The sequence below is a fragment of the Esox lucius genome, chromosome 24 (genome assembly GCF_011004845.1).
Source record: "Esox lucius isolate fEsoLuc1 chromosome 24, fEsoLuc1.pri, whole genome shotgun sequence".
Classification (NCBI taxonomy): domain Eukaryota; kingdom Metazoa; phylum Chordata; class Actinopteri; order Esociformes; family Esocidae; genus Esox; species Esox lucius.
This window is the reverse complement of record NC_047592.1, coordinates 29332677-29354099: the sequence shown is the minus strand read 5'-3', so window position 1 is coordinate 29354099 and position 21423 is coordinate 29332677. Positions and strand designations below refer to the sequence as shown.

Sequence of the window (21423 nt, the reverse complement as noted above, 5' to 3'; positions counted from 1 at the left end):
AATGAACACTTTCTGGGATTAACTACAAAATAACATATCATATCTGGGCTTTGACTATTGCTGTAAAAAGAAATCTGTACATATATGAAAGTAGTATGAAAAATATGGTGTACATGGGTATGGGATTCTTATACACCGAGAGATGCCGTGCATAGGTTGTTGTCCAACATGAGGTAGTACATATATACATTTACAATATATTATTATTTATATTAAACCTTTATTTCAACAAGGAACACAGACTGAGACAAACATCTCTTTTACAGCTGGGCCCTGCATATACGAGTTTACATATACAAGTTAGTTTCAATGACTAAAGACAAACAGAAAAAAAACTGTACAGACAAAACAAGACATACGGTTTAGGTATGATAAAAGATAGCACAAAACAAGTAAAACATTTCACATTGTTACAATTCTCTAACCACCCTTCAGGGGGGATCGATGTCTTATCCAGCTGTCTCCAGGGGGACATTAATGCCATGTCATCTATGCATGCATTTTATATTCATCCTCGATGAATTACAGTTCCCAAAACTGTTTACTGCACCACCCTGGCATCTCAATCCTCATGCCCCAGCGCTTGGATAAACTCCTCAGTGCTTTTGTGAGATAATACCCTGTATTAATGTCTTAATTACAGCAGCAGCACAATAACTTGCATTATCTGGCATCAGCAAATTGTTCCATTTACTCAGAGGTTATTCCCCTGATAGCACAGGAACCTGCATTTCCCAAAGCAGTACCAAGTAGGGCTGTCACGATTAATTGTAACATAATTGCGATTAACAATTGAATTGTCAATATTGTTAATTTTATACTGCTATTATTGTGTAAGCCTAATAATATTTTAAGAATACATATGGTGATCCGGAGATGGTTATTCAGATTTGTGGTGTTCATGCCTTTTGATCGAGCAAATCCGACAATTCAGCTCCTCCAGATAATTGCTTAATTTGGCTAAAAATCTAAATGCACCCAGAGCGGTGCAGTTACAGTATGTCCGGCTTTAAAACTACCACTAAATATATTATTGATGATTGCCCTCCCCATCAACTGCAAAGCAATTGTCATGTATTTTTCTTTAAGAAGCCCTCCTGTTCTCCTCTCATTACCTGTATTAACTGCACCTGTTTAAACTCTTTACCTGTATAAAAAACACCTCTCCACACACTCAATCAAACTCCAACCTCTCCACAATGGCCAAGACCAGAGAGCTGTGTAAGGACATCAGGGACATCAACTGTAGACCTGCACAAGGCTGGGATAGTTGCAGGTCTACAGTTGATGTCCCTGATGATAGGCAAGCAGCTTGGTGAAGAGGCAACAACTGTTGGCGCAATTATTAGAAAATGGAAGAAATTCAAAATGACTGTCAATCTCCCTCTGCCTGGGGCTCCATGCAAGATCTCACTTCGTGGGGCATCAATGATCATGAGGAAGGTGAGCAATCAGCCCAGAACTACATGGCAGGACCTGGTCAATGATCTGAGGAGAGCTGGGACCACAGTCTCAAAGAAAACCATTAGTAACACTACGCCGTCATGGATTAAAATCCTGCAGCGCACGCAAGGTCCCCCTGCTCAAGCCAGCGCATGTCCAGGCCCGTCTGAACTTTGCCAATGACCATCTGGATGATCCAGAGGAGGAATGGGAGAAAGTCATGTGGTCTGATGAAACACAAAAATAGCTTTTTGGTCTAAACTCCACTCGCCATGTTTGGAGGAAGAAGAAGGATGAGTACAACCCCAAGAACACAATCCCAACCGTGAAGCATGGAGGTGGAAACATCATTCTTTGGGGATGCTTTTCTGCAAAGGGGACAGGATTACTGCACCATATTGAGGGGAGGATGGATGGGCCCATGTATCACGAGATCTTGGCCAACAACCTCCTTTCCTCAGTAAGAGCATTGAAGATGGGTCGTGGCTGGGTCTTCCAGCATGACAACGACCCGAAACACACAGCCAGGGCAACTAAGGAGTGGCTCCGTAAGAAGCATCTCAAGGTCCTGGAGTGTCCTAGCCAGACTTCAGACCTGAACCCAATAGTATATCTTTGGAGGGAGCTGAAAGTCCGTATTGCCCAGTGACAGCCCTGAAACCTGAAGGATCTGGAGAAGGTCTGTATGGAGGAGTGGGCCAAAATCCCTGCTGCAGTGTGTGCAAACCTGGTCAAGAACTACAGGAAACACATGATCTCTGTAATTGCAAAAAAAGGTTTCTGTACCAAATATTAAGTTCTGCTTTTCTGATGTATCAAATACTTATGTCATGCAATAAAAAGCAAATTAATTACTTTAAAAATCATACAATGTGATTTTCTGGATTTTTTGATTCCGTCATTCACAGTTGAAGAGTACCTATGATAAAAATAATAGACTTCTACATGCTTTGTAAGTGGGAAAACCTGCAAAATCGGCAGTGTATCAAATACTTGTTCTCCCCACTGTATCTATAATACTCAATACATCTACCATACTGTTCATACACCGTCCTACTGTTTCAAAAATGTATTCTAGTTAAATTTCTTACGTATATTACTGCCATACATAATATATATAATTCAATACTACTGCCAATATTGCTACTAGATTACAATATTGCAGCTAGATAAACAGCTGCTATGAACAGTATAATATTGCTTCATTTTCGTGCTATATTTTTCTGTGTATAAATCTGTCTCCTTAAATTCTCACTACGTTGTTGTAGTGTTGTTCATAAGCTTATTAAACTCATATGTATCTATAATATTCAATACCTCTACCATCTGCTGCTAGTTTACACTGTTATGTATATTACTGCCATACTTGCCATATCTAAATGTTCTATAATACTACCCAGATTGCTGTTGTTTACAGTACTCTTTTCTTTAAACTGCCACTAGTGTACAGTGTTATGTATATTTATTTATTTCTTCTCAGGCTATATTTTTGCTTATATATTCTCTTCTAAACTCTCAGTATGTAGTTGTTGGGTGCCATGTCACAAGAATGTCATTGTGCAGGATGACGCTGTGTTGTTTGGTGCATTTGACAAATAAACCTTGAAACCTGAAACCTTAGTTTTTGGAAATTAAAAACAAGGTTATTGTTTACCTCCTTCCCAGGGCGAGGGGCTGTGGCAATAGCCACAGGATTAAATTGGCAATTTCTTCTTTCAAAAAGAAAACCAGCAAAATAAAGTGCTTATTAAAGGCATCACAAATTTCAGTTCCGTCACTGACAATCCCAGCATCTGATATAATTTGCTTCAGTAAAGTTGTCAAGGAGTTATCACATTTAAGTGAGTTAACGGTTTTCCAGAATTTAGCGGGATTACCGCTGTCTTAGCATTAAGAAAATATCAATATTTAGCCTTTTTTTATACCTCCAGTCCACATATTTCTCAGTTGCCTAAAAAATTGCCAATCAGCTGTTTCATCAGTTTTCCTCACCAAAGCCCATGCTTGATTATTTTGTAGGAAGAGGCTTTTGAAGTCAGAGAACCAAGGATTAGTTAAATTTCTTATCCCAAGTTTCTTTAGCGGGGCGTGTTTATTAGCCAAGAAGGTAAGAACACTATCACTGGGTCCATTTTGCAATTTGTAGATAAAAGTTCTGAGTGACAAAGGTCAAAGATAAATTCTTGCTCTGAGAAGTGTTTATATTTTCTCTTTAATATAATACGGGGGTCAGGATTTTTGTCTCTGATACATGCAAAAGGGCAGTGATTACCGATATAATTTGCAAATAACCCAATAACTATACATTTGTGATGTGTATATGTTAGAATAAGGTTTATTTATATAGATTTTCTTTTATATTAGGATGGGTAGGTGTAGTTATTAGTTGAGTCAGATTTAGTTCATTACAAATACATTTTAGTTTAAGCAAAGCTGGCATCAGCCAGTCCAGATTGAGATCTCCAATAATCAATAATTCAGAGTTGGCATAATTTGACATTAACTCTAACAATTTACATAGAGCATACGCTGGAGCTGAGGATGGGAGAAAAACTCCCACTAGCGTTAATAGTGCATTACGACCAAGGGCCACTTTCAGGACTATGTATTCATACTGTTTTGGGACAGAGGTTGAGATAGACACAGTGACCTCTAGGTCACATTTAACATATTTGGCAATTCCTCCACATCTACCCACTCTGTCTGATCTGTAGATAGTGTATCCTTCTAACAGAACATCTGAGTCTAGAACAGAGACAGAGAACTGTGCATAAAGTCTGTGCATTAATAGTCAATTAGTTTGTTAGCTCTCACGTGGATGCACTGAGCAGGCTGGATACTGAGCCATGGGGAGCAGAAAATAACTGTCAAAAGACCTATGTAACAAGGTAATGGAACTTTATAAAGATGGAAAAGGATATAAAAAGATATCCAAAGCCTTGCAAATGCCTTTCAGTACTGGTCAATCACTTATTAAGAGTGGCCAAGGTCAAGTAGACCAAGAAAGGATTCAGCCAAAACTGCCAGGAAAAATACAGGCTGCTCTGAAAAAAGACGGTGTGTTTGTTACAAGGAGCACAATGTGACAATACTTTAACAAAAATGTGCCGCATTATCGAGTTGCCAGAAAGAAGCCTTTACTGCGCCAATGCCACAAAAAAGCCTGGTTACAATATGCCCATCAACACCGTAACACGCCTCACAGCTTCTGGCACACTGAGTGACGAGACCAAAATAGAGCTTTATGGTCACAACCATATGCACTAAGTTTGGAGAGGGGTCAACAAGGTCTATTGTGAACAGAATACCATCCCCACTGTGAAGCATGGTGGTGGCTCACTGATGTTTTGGGGGTGTGTGAGCTCTAAAGGCACTGGGAATCTTGTAAAAATGTATGGCAAGATGAATGCAGCATGTTATCAGAAAATACTGGCAGACAATTTGCATTGTTCTGCATGAAAGCTGCGCATGGGATGCTCTTGGACTTCCCAGCATGACAATGACCCTAAGTACAAGGCCAAGTTGATTCTCCAGTGGTTACAACAGAAAAAGGAGAAGGCTCTGGAGTCGCCATCACAGTCTCCTGACCTTAATATCATCGAGCCACTCTGGGGAGATCTCAAATGTGCGGATCATGCAAGACAACATAAGACTTTTGCATGACCTGGAGGCATTTTGCCAAGAGCAATGGGCAGTGGTAAACATGCCCCAGTCACACGTCTTTGGAAACATGTTGCCGGCAAATGGACGGACAAACGGACAAACTGGTATAGGACTGTTAAATTACAGTGTTACCATACAAGTATTAAAGAAACCTTTCATTAGCTTTCTGCTCCCCCGTCTCAGTTCCAAGGTCTTACGCTGCTATACTATTGTGCTGGGGGATTGGGTCTGTTCTCCTTTCCCACTAAGTTCTCCTTTTCCACTATAAATCGTTGTTGATATGAGGAATGCATTTTCTGAATTTTCCTAGTCTCCTCCCGTTTTAAACTTTAGGAGGACATGAGTTCCTGGTCCACACCTGCAGAGTACCTGGTTTGGGGGGCCCGTTGCTGTCCCTGTCCTTGTCCATCTGGTCATACTTTTGACCTAGCCCAGATTAATTTATTAATTATTCCAATTGGATTCTTAATATCTCACCCGGCACAGCCAGAAGAGGACTGGTCACCCCTCTGAGCCTGGGTCCTCTCTAGATTTCTTCCTAAAATTCGGCCTTCTTAGGGAGTTTTTCCTAGCCACTGAAATTCAACACTACTGTTGTTTGCTCATTGGGGTTTGAGGCCGGGTGTCTCTGTAAAAGCACTTTGTGACAACTGCTGTTGTAAAAAGGTCTTTATAAATACATTTGATTGATTGATTGCTCAAACTCAATTTAAGTACTACTGTTATAATAATAATAATAATAATACATGGGATTTATATAGCGCTTTTCAATGACCCAAAGACGCTTTACAAAAACAAGCAAAACAAAGAACACTGAGAAATAAAATATACAACAACAAAGGGGCTATGGGAAGGCTTGTTTAAACAGAAATGGCTTAAGGCGTAGTCGGAAGGTGTTAAGAGAGTCAGAGTCAAGGATGGATTGTGGCAGTGAGTTCCAGAGCCGGGGAGCAACCCTGGAAAATGCCCTATCACCAAAGCTCCGTAGCTTGGATCTGGGGATGATGAGGTGGCCTGCTGTACAAGAGCGGAGTGAGCGTGAAGGTTGATAGTGTTGAAGAAGGTCCGAGAGGTAGGGGGGAGCAAGTTTGTGGAGGGCTTTGTAAGTCAGGAGGAGTATTTTGTATTCAATGCGCTGTTTGACAGGGAGCCAGTGAAGCTCACAGAGGATGGGGGTGATGTGCTGCCAGGACTTTGAATGAGTAAGAAGCCTCGCAGCAGAGTTTTGAACCATTTGGAGCTTATGGAGGTATGAGGAGTTGATGCCGGACAAGAGGGAGTTACAATAGTCAAGACGGGAGGAGATGAATGCATGAATCAGAGTTTCAGCTGCAGGTGGGGGGAGGGAGGATTTGAGTTTTGCAATGTTACGAAGATGAAAGAAAGATGATTTGACAGTATGTTTAATGTGTTGCTCGAAACAGAGGGTGGAGTCAAGGATGACCCCAAGGTTGCGAGCACAGGGGGAAGGAGAAACTACAGTGTTGTCAATGGTGAGAGAGAATGTGCCAGTTTTACTAAGGGTGGATTTGGTGCCAATGAGAAGAAGTTCTGTTTTTTCACTGTTGAGTTTGAGGAAGTTGTGATGCATCCATTTTTTTATTTCAGAGAGACATGATTCAATATGGGCCAGAGGTGGGTTGGTGAGAGACTTGGTGCTGAGATAAATCTGTGTGTCATCAGCGTAGCAGTGGAAATTAAGGTTGAAGTGGCGGAGGATCTGACCAAGGGGGAGGATGTAAATAATGAAGAGTAAGGGACCCAGAACAGAGCCCTGGGGGACCCCCTGCGTGACTGTAGATATTTCAGATTTTTGGTGACTGAGGGAGATGTAATGGGTTCGATTTGTGAGGTAGGTTTGCAGCCAGGAGAGTGCGGTTCCCTCAACACCCAGACCCCTGAGCCTGGTGAGGAGGATCTGGTGACTCACGGTGTCAAATGCGGCACTCAGATCCAGGAGAATCAGGATGTTGAGGGAACCAGCATCAGCAGAGATGAGGAGGTCATTGACAACTTTGAGTAGTGCAGTCTCTGTGCTGTGGAGTGGGCGGAAACCAGACTGGAGGGGTTCAAACAGGTCATTGTGAAGCAGGTGTTGTTGGAGTTGAGAGGCAACCGTCCTTTCCAGGGTTTTGGCAAGGAAGGGGAGGTTGGATATCGGGCGGAAATTGTTCAGGATGGTGGTATCTAGTCCAGGCTTCTTTAAGATGGGAGTGACAGCAGCAGTTTTATAGATGGACGGGACAATGCCATGGGTGAGGGATAGGTTAATGATGCATGTGATGTAGGGACAGAGTGCAGGCAGGCAGGCTTTAATGAGAGAGGCTGGAATGGGATCAAGGGAACAGGAAGTTGTTTTGGACGAGAGTATAATTTTGGTGATATAGTCAGAGTCAATGGGGGAAAATGTATGAAGGTGAGTGCGAAGGACAGGCGGTGGACAGAGTGAGTAATCAGCGGTTGGAGAAAGGGAACAGTGAAACTGACCTAACAGTGAAGCATTGATTTTTTTGATTTTGTCTTTGAAGAATGAAAGGAAAGTGCTGGCAGGGAGAGTATGTGAGGTATGGTTGTTATGGCGAGGCTGAAGTAGCTTGTTGACTGTTGAGAATAAGGTATGTGAGTTCATATTAGAGCTACTGATAATGTTGCAGAAGTAGGAGGACCGAGCAGTACTGAGGGCATCTCTGTATGTAGAGAAGTGATGTTTGTGTGCTTCGGTGTGAATAGTGAGCCCCGTTGATCTAGCCAGGCGTTCCAGGCGTCTGCCAACCTGCTTCAGAGAACGGAGCTCAGGAGTAAACCAGGGAGATGAGGTGGTGAATGAAACATGCTTAGCTCTAAGTGGTGCCAGAGTGTTAAGGGAGGAAGAGTGAGCGCTGTTGAACTGATTTGCCAGATCATCAGGGTTGTTGGGAGCATGTTCCAGGGGTAGTGCAGAGCAAATGGCAGTGGAGAGATGGAGAGGGTCGACAGCTTTGATATTACGGAAGGAGATTAGACGCTTATCAGTGTTGTGGGGTATTTTGGAGGAGAAAGAAAAATTTAAAATCTTGTGATCAGACAGGGGGAAAACAGAAGGGGAAATATCTGAGAGGTTAAGGCCGACAGAGCAGACAAGGTCGAGTGTGTGGCCCTTAATGTGAGTGGGGAAATGGACGTGCTGGGTGATATTAAAACAGTCCAATACAGCAATAAAATCAGAGGCAAGTTTGGAGTTTGGTGTGTCAACATGAATATTCATATCACCGAGCAGGAGTAGGTGGGGTGAGGAAGGTGTAATGATTGTGAGTAGGTCTGCTAGATCAGATACAAATGATTCATTGTGTTTTGGGGGACGATATATAAGAATGGTGGTCAGGGAGCATGATGCTTTGAAAGCAATGTATTCAAATGAGGAGAATGAGGTAAATGACAGTTCAGTTAATTTGTTAGTGGAATTGTATAATACAGCTAGGCCACCACCACGACCAGTGAGACGGGGGTGGCACAGATAATTGTAACCAGGGGGAGTAGCTAAATTGAGTGATAAAAAATCATCTGTCAGTTGCCAGGTTTCCGTGAGAAAAAGGAAGTCCAGTTTGTTATCCAGTATTAATTCATGTAGCAGTGGAGCTTTATTGTTAATAGAACGGGTGTTGAGGAGAGCAAGATTGGTAGTTCGACAGGGTGCAGTGGGGGTGCAGATGGTCATAGGTTGGAGGGGGCGAAGAAAAGAATGATTTATAGTTCGATATGGAGGGTATCTAGGAGGACGGGACTGAGACCATATGGAGATTATGTTGCTATAGGTGTTAGAGTTGGTAGACCAGTTACGTCGGGAGCCTCGATGTTGATAGAGACGTCTACAGAAAATGCCAGACGCACGGGCACGCTGGGTTACAACAGGAGGAGGTGGGTAGTTGTTATTCAAAGCTAGTAGATCCAAACGGGAGTAGAATATTATAGGAGGACGAATGTTGGGTGTGAGCCTTAATAATCCAGGGTACAATGTCAACAGCAGAAGCAGGTGGAGGTATGGTTGCTGATACATGGCAAAGATTATGGATCCAGTTGAGTTGTCAGAACAATCACACGGAAACACAAGACAGACTATAAAACCAACCTAGCCAGTACCAGACCCTGGCTGCTAAAAGACCCCACAGCACACACAGCCCTCACCAGTAGACAACAGACAAAAAGACAGTGGTGACTTACTCAGAGTAAGCTGTCTGCTGGAGCCCAGGTCACAACAAACAGGTGAAGACCAGGATGACACAACGCAGGCCAAAGAGGGATATATGAACTGTAGAGCTAACCAGCCAGCAATGTGGTAGTCTGGAGGAAAGTATGAGCCAATCAAGTTTAAAACGTGTTTCAGGTGAAATCTGGTGTGATGTTGATGTCAAAATGCAGAGGTGTCCATTGAAGTGGAATAAAATCGGAAGTCCTTCAACACAGTTCAACGCGGTTGTAACATTAGCGTTTCGGCTACCCAGCTCACAAACCACGCCAAGATTAGCTACTAGCTTTATGATGTTAGTGATTTTTCAAAACGAGGCAAAAACGAGGCAGTCGACTGATGTCCAACTTCACATCCAGAATAGCCAGAGGGTAAAGACAATAACATAAAGCAAACTCATAAAAACAAAAGACAAACAATACGTTACAAGGACAGTTTCTAAGGAAAAGCGGCAATTCAGAAACAACGCCAGCAGATACTCTCCCCGGAAGTCAAACGGACAAACGGACAAAACCGTTCAATGGGATATGTTGAATCTCTGTGTCATATCTCTTCTAAGCCCTTTGTTATACAGCTTCACTTTATGTACATTTTGTTTGCTATAGATTTGATATATTGAAAATAATAGATTGGAAAAGATGTGAATGTCATTTTATTTCCCTTGTCATTGCCTTCCCTATGGGACTCACCCTAAGTCATTCAACTGTTAGTGATAACCATCTGCTCAGAGATTGTTTACGCAAGATGAACCTTATTTGACTGGCACTGATTACATTGACACATACCTTGGTTCCTGGTAATCCTGGGAGCCCTGGTTCTCCCTGAGGTCCTAGGAATCCAGGCTCACCCTGTAATTAGCAAGTAGATCAGAAATAGGGCATGCAAAAAATATTATTACAACTCAGTCCTGTCAGTCCTGTCCTTACATACTTTACTAGCAAATACTTGAGTGCTTTTGAATTAAAGTGAATTTTTTTTTTTAGGAAAACACTGGCTAAAAGAATATCTTACTGTAGTAAGTGATTTACAGATTCACCAACTTTCCAATGCTATGCAATGGATACTAGACAACAGTTGACTGATAAAATAATTCTGAAAAGGTTGCCCTTGGTGCTTGCTAAGTTCAGTTAATACCATACTGTATATAGTCGTTCTTTGTCTTATAGTAGGAGAATGTGAGTATTAAGTGCAAAATTGTCAGATTCAGAAAGCATTAACAACATTATTATTAAAACCAGGGTTATATAATGGAAATAATTTTCTCCAGGCCAGCTGTTAATCTCCAAACATAGGACTGTGGTGCAGGTAAACAAACAAAAAGATCAACAACTATTATCGTACCGGTTTTAACATTCCTTGCATTTAAAGGTTGTATCACAATAATAGACCATATGTTATTTGTGTACATACATACAGTAGATAGTCTAGTGATGTCAATTTTAAATGCTTGTGACGTAGTTAATTATTGCTTATCACAATTAAAAGTTATTCATATATGAGTTTTTCATCATGGGAAATTCAACAGCATACTCAGAGAAATTAAATGTTCACAAAACAAATGTACTGTTATTTTAATAGGTATGTTTACTAACAACATATTATACTAAAAAATGAAGGTTAACTGTCTTGCTCAGGGAGATATTGGCAGTGTTCCTCAACTTGTCAGATTGGGGATTAGAACCAGTGTCGTTTCATTTACTGGCCCACAAATGCTCTTGATTTCTTGGCTTATCTGCCCACCCCAATATAATAAATGTATGCCCTAGCTGAATGTTGGTGGCAGAAAAGATACAGGGAAGACTGGTAATAATTTGGGATGAAGACAACATTTACCTTAACCCCTGGAAGTCCAGGTAGCCCTGGAAGTCCTGGCTCTCCCTACACAGGGAAAGAGTGACATGTTACGGTCAAGTTGAAAATCGGACATGGGGCATTCAAAAATCTAATATACACTATCACATTCCTCTACCACATTCCTGTATCACATTCATTTATCACAATCCTCTACCACATTGCGCTGTTACATTCCTCTGTCACATTCGTCTAGCATGCTGGGCACTGAAAGAAATACATTGGATATAAAAAGTCTACACACCCCTATTAAAATGGCAGGTTCTTGTGATATAAAACAATGAGACAAAGATAAATCATGTCAGAACTTTTTCCATCTTTAATGTGACCTATAACGTGAACAATTCAATGGAAACACAAACTGAAATCTTTGAGAAAAAAATAAAATAAACTCACAATAACCAGGTTGCATAAGTGTGCACAGCTTTAAACTAATACTTTGTTGAAGCACCTTGTGATTTTATTACAGCACTCAGTCTTTTTGGGTAGAAGTCAATTGGCATGATACATCTTGATGTGGCAATATTTGCCCACTCTTCTTTGCAAAAAAGCTAAAAATCTGTCAGATTGCGAGGACATCTCCTGTGCACTGCCCTCTTCAGATCACCCTACAGATGTTCAATTGGATTCAGGTCTGGGCTCTGGCTGGGCCATTCCAAAACGTTAATCTTCTTCTGGTGAAACCATGCTTTTGTGGATTTGGATGTGCTTTGGGTCGTCGTCATGCTGACAGGTGAACTACCTCTTCATCTTCAGCTTTCTACCGGACACCTGAAGGTTTTGTGCCAAAATTGCCTGGTATTTGGAACTGTTGATAATTCCCTCCACCCTGACTAAGGCCCTGGTTCCAGCTGAAGAAAAACAGCCCCAAAGCATGATGCTGCCACCACCATGCTTCACTGTGGGTATGGTGTTCTTTGGGTGATGTGCTGTGTTGTTTTTGCGCCAAACATACCTTTTGGAATTATGCCCAAAAATTTCAACCTTGGTTTCATCAGACCATAACACATTTTCCCACGTGCTTTTGGGGGAGTTGATGTTTGTTTGTGCAAACTTCAGCCGGGCTTGGATGTTTTTCTTTGTAATAAAAGGCTTCCGTCTTGCCACCCTACCCCATAGCCCATTCATATGAAGACTACAGGAGATTGTTGTCACATGGAGCATACAGCCAGTACTTGCCAGAAATTCCTGCAGTTCCTTTAATTATGCTGTAGGCCTTTTGGAAGACTCCCTGACCAGTTTTCTTTTAGTCTTTTCATACATTTTGGAGGGAAGTCCAGTTCTTGGTATTGTCTCTGTTGTCCCATATTTTCTCCACTTGATGATGACTACCTTCACTGTGTTTCATGGTTTGGAAATTATTTTGTACCCTTCTCCTGACTGATATCTTTCAACAATGAGATCCCTCTGATACTTTCGAAGCTCTCTGCGGACCATGGCTTTTGCTCTGAAATGCAACTAAGAAAATTTCAGGACAACTGACCTTTATTTGGGATTAATCAGAGTCACTTTAAATGATGACAGGTGTGTAATGACTTCTATTTAACACGAGTTTGAATGTGATTGGTTAATTCTGAACACAGCCACATCCCCAGTTATAAGAGGGTGCGCACACTTTTGCAACCAGGTTATTGTAAGGTTTTTCCCCCTCAAAGATTTCAGTTTGTTTTTCTATTTAATTGTTCACATTATAGGTCACATTAAAAGTGGAAAAAGTTATGACATGATTTATATTTACTTCACAAAAACCTGGCATTTTAACAGGGGTGTGTAGACTTTTTATATCCAAAGTACATCAGTTTGTATAGTGGTCACTTTCATTGAGCACATACCCGTCGAGAGTCAAGGGCGAGAATTAAACTTTTTTTTAAAGCATCCCAGTAAGTGTTTCCGCTTGGCTGTTCAAATCAATCTCACTTTAAAGATGGTTGCTAGCTGGTATATACCTTGAAGGGCATGTCTACCTAGCACAGATCACATTTACACAAGAACCCCCATGCTAAATGGTCAATGTAAATATTTAAGATCCCTAGAGGTTGGCAGAGTGTGACCTACAGAGAGAAAATCTAAACACAAATGTTTCTGTTGTTCTCATTATCTAGGCACACTTAACTTATATTTAACACACATTCATATATATTCCACTGCACTGATTACACTACCTTTCAAGAGTCCCTTAAACATTTCCTTGTTTTTGGGAACATTTTATGTCCATTAAAATAACATGAAAATGTATCAGAAATACAGTGTGGACACTGTTAATGTTGTAATTGACAATTGAAACTGTAAATGGTTGATTTTCACTGGAATATCGACATACTGTAGGTGTACAGAGGCCCATTAATAGTAACCATCACTCCTGTGTTCCAGTGATACGTTGTGTTTGCTAATGCAAGTTTATAATTTTAAGAAGCTAATTGATCATTAGGAAACCCTACTGCAATACTGTTAGCACAGCTGAAAACTGTTGTGCTGATTAAAGAATTAATAATTAAAACTTTAGACTGGTTCAGTATCTTCTAACCAGTATAGAAAGAGCAGTGGGAGGCAAAGAAGAAACCATATATAAAATATATCCGCAAGCCGAAATGGTGGGGTCCTTTCCTTCCAGGACCACCACGGCACCCATTTGTTCTTAATTCTTTGTCATTCATTCCCCATTGCCCCCCATTTATTCCCCATGACCTCAATTCATTCCCAGTCGACTTCCATGCGTCCCTCACAGACCCCAATGAATTCCCCATTGGCCCATTCATTCCCCTTAGGCTCCCATTGTATCACCATTGACTCCATTTGAATCACCATTGACCCCCATTCATTCTCAATTGCCCACAATTAATTATCCATAAACTCACATTCATACCCCATTGACTTCCATTCATTTCTTATGGAGTCCCATGTAGCTGTTGATTATAGGGCCACCATCATGCCGATCAGCTTAAAACTTTGTGGAGGCCTTCCTGCCGTTGGCTTAAACAGGCTCTACGTCGAACATATCGCCACAAAACTGGAAAACAGTATTATTTACTTCCAGAAAATACATGCTAAATTCCAAGAGGAGTTTAACTCAGTGGTGTTATCTAGATTTAGCGTTAATGTACATTTTTGATTGTTATCATTATAATTGTACAAATTGTACAAACAAAATTCACCCGTTCAGTTGGTGGCAATACACTCCTATAAAGAAGAAGCAGTGAACTGAGCTCTCTGGTTTTTACAACTAGTTAACCGCTAGCTAACGTACTATTTTACGTTACTGCAATGCTAACTTGTGTTCGGTCCTGTGCTGCTGGTATATAGATTTCTTAATTCACTTAAAGTCAATTAAAACACATTTAGTATTTGATAAAAAGAGGGCAAATTGCGTTTTCGCTGTGTGCCATTGCATACCATTTTTGGGAAATACAACTCTGACATCAATTTTCATAATTTCCCCAAAGACCTCCACATCTGGAATGTTTGGGAGAGTAAAGTCAGGAGGAAACACTTCAATGTGGGTAGAAATATGGCTGTCTGTAGCAGACATTTTGTAAAGACAGACATCATTGAAGAAGAAGGCTCAAAGAAGGTGCTGTGCACGTGCTTTTTCCCTGGAATAATTATTCCCTGCCGCCAGCAAGATCAAGCATCTGGGAGTGGACCAAGCGCCCAGTGTCACCTACAAAATAGGAAAAGATGAATTTGGCCTGCTACTTCAGTTTCATGACTTTGATGCCAAACCTGAACCATTGGTCTTGAACATGGCACTGGAAAAAAGGATCTAGGTATTGCTGAACAGACAAGGAAGTTGTAGGACATCACCCTACAACAGATCTTTGGGTTGCAACGTTTTGCTGGATTAGATGATGACATCAGATTTTACACCAGGTCAGTAGACACGTTGTAGAGCAATAATTATATTCACAATCCAAATTTAGGCACTGGGTTAATGAGATATTGTACTACACTTGTATTATTAGCCCCCTTCATTATGATAAGTGTGTGCCCTGCTAATTATCTTATAGAAACCATCATATGCAGAGTGAACTGACCCCTGTTCAAAAGTCTGCATACCCTTAGTTTTTAATACTCTGTATTGCCCCCTTTAGTATCAATGACAGCATGCAGTGTTTTCTAATAGTTGTCTATGAAGCCCCAAATTCTTGCAGGTGGTATAGCTGCCCATTCGTCTTGGCAAAATGCCTCTTGGTCATGCAAAGTCTTTGGTCGTCTTGCATGAACCACACATTTGAGATCTCCCCAGAGTGGCTTGATGATATTAAGGTCAGGAGACTGTGATGGCCACTCCAGAACCTACACCTTTTTCTGCTGTAACCACTGGAGGGTCAACTTGGCCTTGTGCTTAGGGTCATTGTCGTGCTGTAAAGTCCAAGAGCGTGCCATGCGCAGCTTTCGTACAGAAGAATGCAATTTCTGATAACATGCTGCATTCATATTTGCCATCAATTTTCACAAGATGCCCCGTGCCTGTAGAGCTCACACACCCCCACAACATCAGTGAGACACCACAATGCTTCACAGAGGGGATGGTATTCTTTTCACTATAGACCTTGTTGACCCCTCTCTAAACACAACACTTATGGTTGTGAGCATAAAGGTCTATTTTGGTCTCGTCACTCCAAATTACAGTGTGCCAGAAGTGGTGAGGCATGTCAAGGTGTTGTCGGGCATATTGTAACCAGGCATTTTGTGGCATTGGGGCAGTAAAGGCTTCTGGCAAATCGACCGTGCAGCTCATTCTTTTTCAAATATCGTCGTATTGTGCTCCTTGAAACAACAACAGCGTCTTTTTCCAGAGCAGCCTGTATTTCTCATGAGGTTACCTGTGGATTTTTTTTTGTATCCCGAACAATTCTTCTGGCAGTTTTGGCTGAAAACTTTCTTGGTCTATCTGACCTTGGCTTGGTATCAAGAGATCCCCGAATTTTCCCTCTTCTCAGAAAGTGATTGAACAGTACCGACTGGCATTTGCAAGGCTTTTGATATCTTTTATATGCCTTTCAGTCTTTAGAAAGTTCCTTTACCTTGTTATGCAGGTCTTTCGACAGTTCTTTTCTGCTCAGTATCTAGCAATTCTGCTCAGTTCAAACAAACTTATTGACTATTTATACACAGACACTAATTGCAATTTAAAACTCCACTGGTGTGGGAAATTCACCTTTAATTGCTATTTTCACCTGTTTGTGTCACCTTGTGTGTCTGTAACAATGTCAGGGCTTCGAAGGAATGAGGAGCAAGAAACGTGAAGTCGCGAAGGTAAACTGTCTTTTAATGACGGCAAGAATGAAGTAGCCCAACAATGCTCTAATGGCGAGACAATAACACTCAAAGACCAGGGGAGCAGAGGGAACATATTTACTGGGGGGAATGATTGTAAATGAGGACCAGGTGTGCGCTAAACAAGACAACAGGTGAGATTAATTGATGAGATAGGCGGTGGTGTCAGAAGGCTGGTGACGCTGACTGCTGGAGCTTGCCCGCTGCAGGGGGAGGAGAGGCAGCAGAGGGCGCAGTCGTCACAAACAAGGCCAAACATTCAAGGGTATGTAAACTTTTGATCAGGGCCATTTGAGTGATTTATTTCATCATTATGATTTAGAAAGGAGCCAAACAACTATGTGATAATTAATGGCTTCATTTGATCACTATCCTTAAATGATGGACAATATTTTTGCATGATCAGTCATACTTTCAAAATCAATGCCAAAATGTCACAATTTCTTCCAGAGTATGAAAATGTATGAGCACAACTGTACAATTCTTTGTCATTAGGAACTGGTAGCTTTTCTCCATGTGTTTCCTATCCATGTTTCTTTGTTTTTCTTTTTAAAATCTTTGATATTGCTTTATTACAGGGCTCAACTGTAAAAGAGACCATGGTCTCAGTTTCACTTCCCTGAATTAATCTGCAATTTCAGGTTTGCCTGCTACACACACTTGTGATTTTGGAGGCTGATTGAACCTGAAACCGGGAAAATTGGGCGAGTTACACAGTTATCATTAGTCTGAAGTCCCTCAGATCCCTCAACCCTCTCTGATCTAACCCCTGAGCTCACACAAATTGTCTGGTAAGCTTTCAAGCTAGGCTCATAACTACATTCGAAAGTGTTTTTTATTATATGTTTTTCAGGCATGCTGGCTTCAACGTATCAATGAGTAATTTTTGTTTTTGATATACCTCTCCCAGGGACTAAATCAAAAGGACCTGGGTCATCGATTCAACCTTCCCCAATCCACTGTCCACTTCCTGTACTCCATGTTGGGCGCCATATGGATTTGACTGTCTCCAGAAGAAATCAAGGCCAACATGCCTGTGGTTTATGGTAAATATTCGGACACTCAGGTCATCATTGACTGCACCGAGCTGAAGTCCTCCAAAGTGAAATGTTCTTACAGTACAAGTCGCACACCCACATGAAGGGGATGAGAAGCATAGCACCCAATGGAGCAGTCACCTTCGTCCCGTCACTGTTTTCAGGATATGTCAATGACAAGGAGCTGTTCAAAAGGTCAGGAATCATCCCTTTACTTGACAAGGACATGGCGTTCATGGTAGACCGTGGATTCATCATTGATGACCTTGTGCCCTGCAAAGTGTGTAGACCATTATTTCTGAACAAAAGGGATCCGTTTTCTGGAGGCGACATACAAAAAAACACAGGAGATTGCTCGTCTCAGAATTCACATAGAAAGAGTGAACAGACAGATAAAAGAGAATCAGCTCTTTGACTCGATCACCCCACTCTCAATTGCTGGCAGTACCAACCAATTATTTGTTGACGCCAGTCTCCTGTCTAATTACCAGAATAAACCACAGGTAAAGTCTTGGGTTGACACACACACACACACACACAAAACACTCATTATTTTGTAACATTAATTTATCATATTTATTCATCCATTCTAGTCATGTCACTGTATTACAAATGTCTCAAGTATGGATATTTTGCTTTCAATATTTTGAAACAAAGCATCTTTACTTGACTCGTGAGATATGTAACAACTGATGTAAACAATACCATTTCATTTAAAAAAGTTAAATTTTATGAATTTTTTTGGTCATTAAAATGTTTAGTTCTGGATTTAATGCAGATATATATATATATAGGTGTTGGACATAAAATTAGAATATCATCAAAAAGTTGATTTAAGTAATTCCATTCAAAAACTGAAACTTTTAGAATGTATACATTCATTCCACAGATACTGATATATTTCAAGTGTTTATTTCTTTTAATTTTGATGATTATAACTGACAACTAATGAAAAACACAAATTCAGTATCTCAGAAAATTTGAATATTGTGAAAAGGTTCAATATTGAAGTGGTGCCACACTCTAATCAGCCAATTTACCCAAAACACCTGTAAAGGCCTTTAAATGGTCTCTCGGTCTAGTTCTGTAGGCAACACAATCATGGGGAAGACTGCTGACTTGACAGCTGTCCAAAAGACGACCAGTGACACCTTGCACAAGGAGGGCAAGACACAAAAGGTCATAGCTAAAGAGGCTGGCTGTTCACAGAGCTCTGTGTCAAGGCACATTAATAGAGAGGTGAAGGGAAGGAAAAGATGTGGTAGAAGAAAGTGTACAAGCAATAGGGATAACCGCACCCTGGAGAGGATTGTGAAACATAACCCATTGAAAAATGTGGGGGAGATTCACAAAGAGTGGACTGCAGCTGGAGTCAGTGCTTCAAGAACCACCACCCACAGACATATGCAAGACATGGGTTTCAGCTGTCGCATTCCTTGTGTCAAGCCACTCTTGAACAAGACACAGCGTCAGAAGCGTCTCGCCTGGGCTAAAGACAAAAAGGACTGAACTGCTGCTGAGTTATGTTCTCTGATGAAAGTAAATTTAGCATTTCCTTTGGAAATCAAGGTCCCAGAGTCTGGAGGAAGAGAGGAGAGGCACAGAATCCACGTTGCTTGAAGTCCAGTGTAAAGTTTCCACAGTCAGTGATGGTTTGGGGTACCATGTCATCTGCTGGTGGTGGTCCACTGTGTTTTCTGAGGTCCAAGGTCAACGCAGCCGTCTACCAGGAACTTTTAGAGCACTTCATGCTTCCTGCTACTGACCAACTTTATGGAGATGCAGATTTCATTTTCCAACAGGACTTGGCACCTGCACACAGTGCCAAAGCTACCAGTACATGGTTTAATGACCATAGTATCCCTGTTCTTAATTGGCCAGCAAACTCGCCCGACCTTAACCCTATAGAACATCTATGGGGTATTGTGAAGAGGAAGATGGGATACGCCAGACCCAACAATGCAGAAGAGCTGAAGGCCACTATCAGAGCAACCTGGGCTCTCATAACACCTGAGCAGTGCCACAGACTGATCGACTCCATGCCACGCCGCATTGCTGCAGTAATTCAGGCAAAAGGAGCCCCAACTAAGTATTGAGTGGTGTACATGCTCATACTTTTCATGTTCATACTTTTCAGTTGGCCAACATTTCTAAAAATATTATTTTTGTATTGGTCTTAAGTAATATTCTAATTTTCTGAGATACTGAATTTGGGATTTTCGTTAGTTGTCAGTTATAATCATCACAATTAAAATAAATAAACATCCATCCATCATCTTCCGCTTATCCGGGGCCGGGTCGCGGGGGCAGCAGTCTAAGCAGGGATGCCCAGACTTCCCTCTCCCCAGACACTTCCTCTAGCTCTTCCGGGGGGACACAGAGGCGTTCCCAGGCCAGCCGGGAAACATAGTCCCTCCAGCGTGTCCTAGGTCTTCCCGGGGTCTCCTCCGAAACAGATGCCCAAGCCACCTCAGCTGACCCCTCTCGATGTGGAGGAGCAGCGGCTCTACTATGAGCTCCTCCCGGGTGACCGAGCTTCTCACCCTATCTCTAAGGGATCGCCCGGCCACCCTGCGGAGAAAGCTCATTTCGGCCGCCTGTATCCGGGATCTTGTCCTTTCCCAAAAGTTCATGACCATAGGTGAGAGTAGGAACGTAGATTGACTGGTAAATCGAGAGCTTCGCCTTGCGGCTCAGCTCTTTCTTCACCACGACAGACCGATACATCGACTGCATTACTGCAGAAGCTGCACCGATCCGTCTGTCAATCTCCCGTTCCATCCTTCCCTCACTCGTGAACAGATACTTAAACTCCTCCACTTGAGGCAGGCACTGTCCACCATATAGGGACGTGGAATGTCATAAATAAACATTTGAAATATATCAGCCTGTGTGTAATGAATGAATATAATATACAAGTTTCACTTTTTGAATGGAATTACTGAAATAAATCAACTTTTTGATGATATTCTAATTTTATGACCAGCACCTGTACATAGTTGTAGTTTTTTGATGACACCTGCATCCCTGTAGCTGCATTGGTTGAGCAAGTCATTGTAAACACAAATAACTAGGTCACACCATTCCATTCCAGTGAACATCAACTGTCCTTGTACTTGCCAGTAGTAGGAATGTCTCTTTGATACTATGTGTGCCATTACTAACTTTAAGATAGGGAAAGTCAATGGAGCTGACCACATTGGGGCACTTGATTTCAACAAGCCCAAAGGTCTCCCATGATCCCCTTATACAGAATAGATCTGAAATAAATAATTTGGCTGGGTAACACTCATTAGGCATACTACAGTATATGAACTAAAATATTAAGACAAACTTGAACTAGGGCTGCATGATTTGGATAAAATATTGGATCGCGATTTGACAAATATTGCAGTTATGGTTGATTTGCGATTTTCAAACGTGATAATCTCACTTAAAAATAGCTAGTTAGACAACATTTCTCAACTCTTGAGGTATATTTTCTACCAAATTAAGTGTGTTTTTACAATAGGCACTGGTATTGTGGCTGAAACTTTTAGTAACCACTCTGTTAAGTATGTGGGACAATTTTTTGAAAATCCATCAAGTATTTAAACAAAATTAGTCCAGTTACCTATGTAATCAACAAAAAACCTACAGGACCTGCAAGAAAAACTATTACAGATGTATGATGCGTACCTGTTACCCCACGTTAAGCGCAAATCATTAATCTTTTTGGATTAATCATGCAGCCCTACCTTAAATTGTCATGCTAATCAATTACCTGATACCACCTTTGGATTATCCATTGGGTTTTGGTTTGAGGATGACCATCTTATCTACAGTTACTGGTCTCACTCCCTAAATAGTACAATACAGATCGACACTACCAACTCTAAGAAATTGGCTCTCTTATACCACTGTGCAATAATTGAAATATTCGTACAAGGT

At 41.3% G+C, this 21423-nt stretch overlaps 1 protein-coding gene across 11 annotated transcripts in view; it reads right to left on the bottom strand.

Annotated features, from left to right (window-relative positions):
* Positions 1-21423, bottom strand: part of LOC105008546 (collagen alpha-1(XXV) chain) — a 388822-nt gene that overhangs the window by 122603 nt on the left and 244796 nt on the right. For all 11 annotated transcript variants that reach the window (XM_020044365.2, XM_020044363.2, XM_020044369.2 and 8 more), the window contains 2 exons: positions 11162-11206; positions 10114-10176 (listed from right to left, as the gene is read on the bottom strand). In XM_020044365.2, the coding sequence (XP_019899924.1) occupies positions 10114-10176; positions 11162-11206 (108 nt within the window). The remainder of the gene's footprint in view (positions 1-10113; positions 10177-11161; positions 11207-21423) is intronic.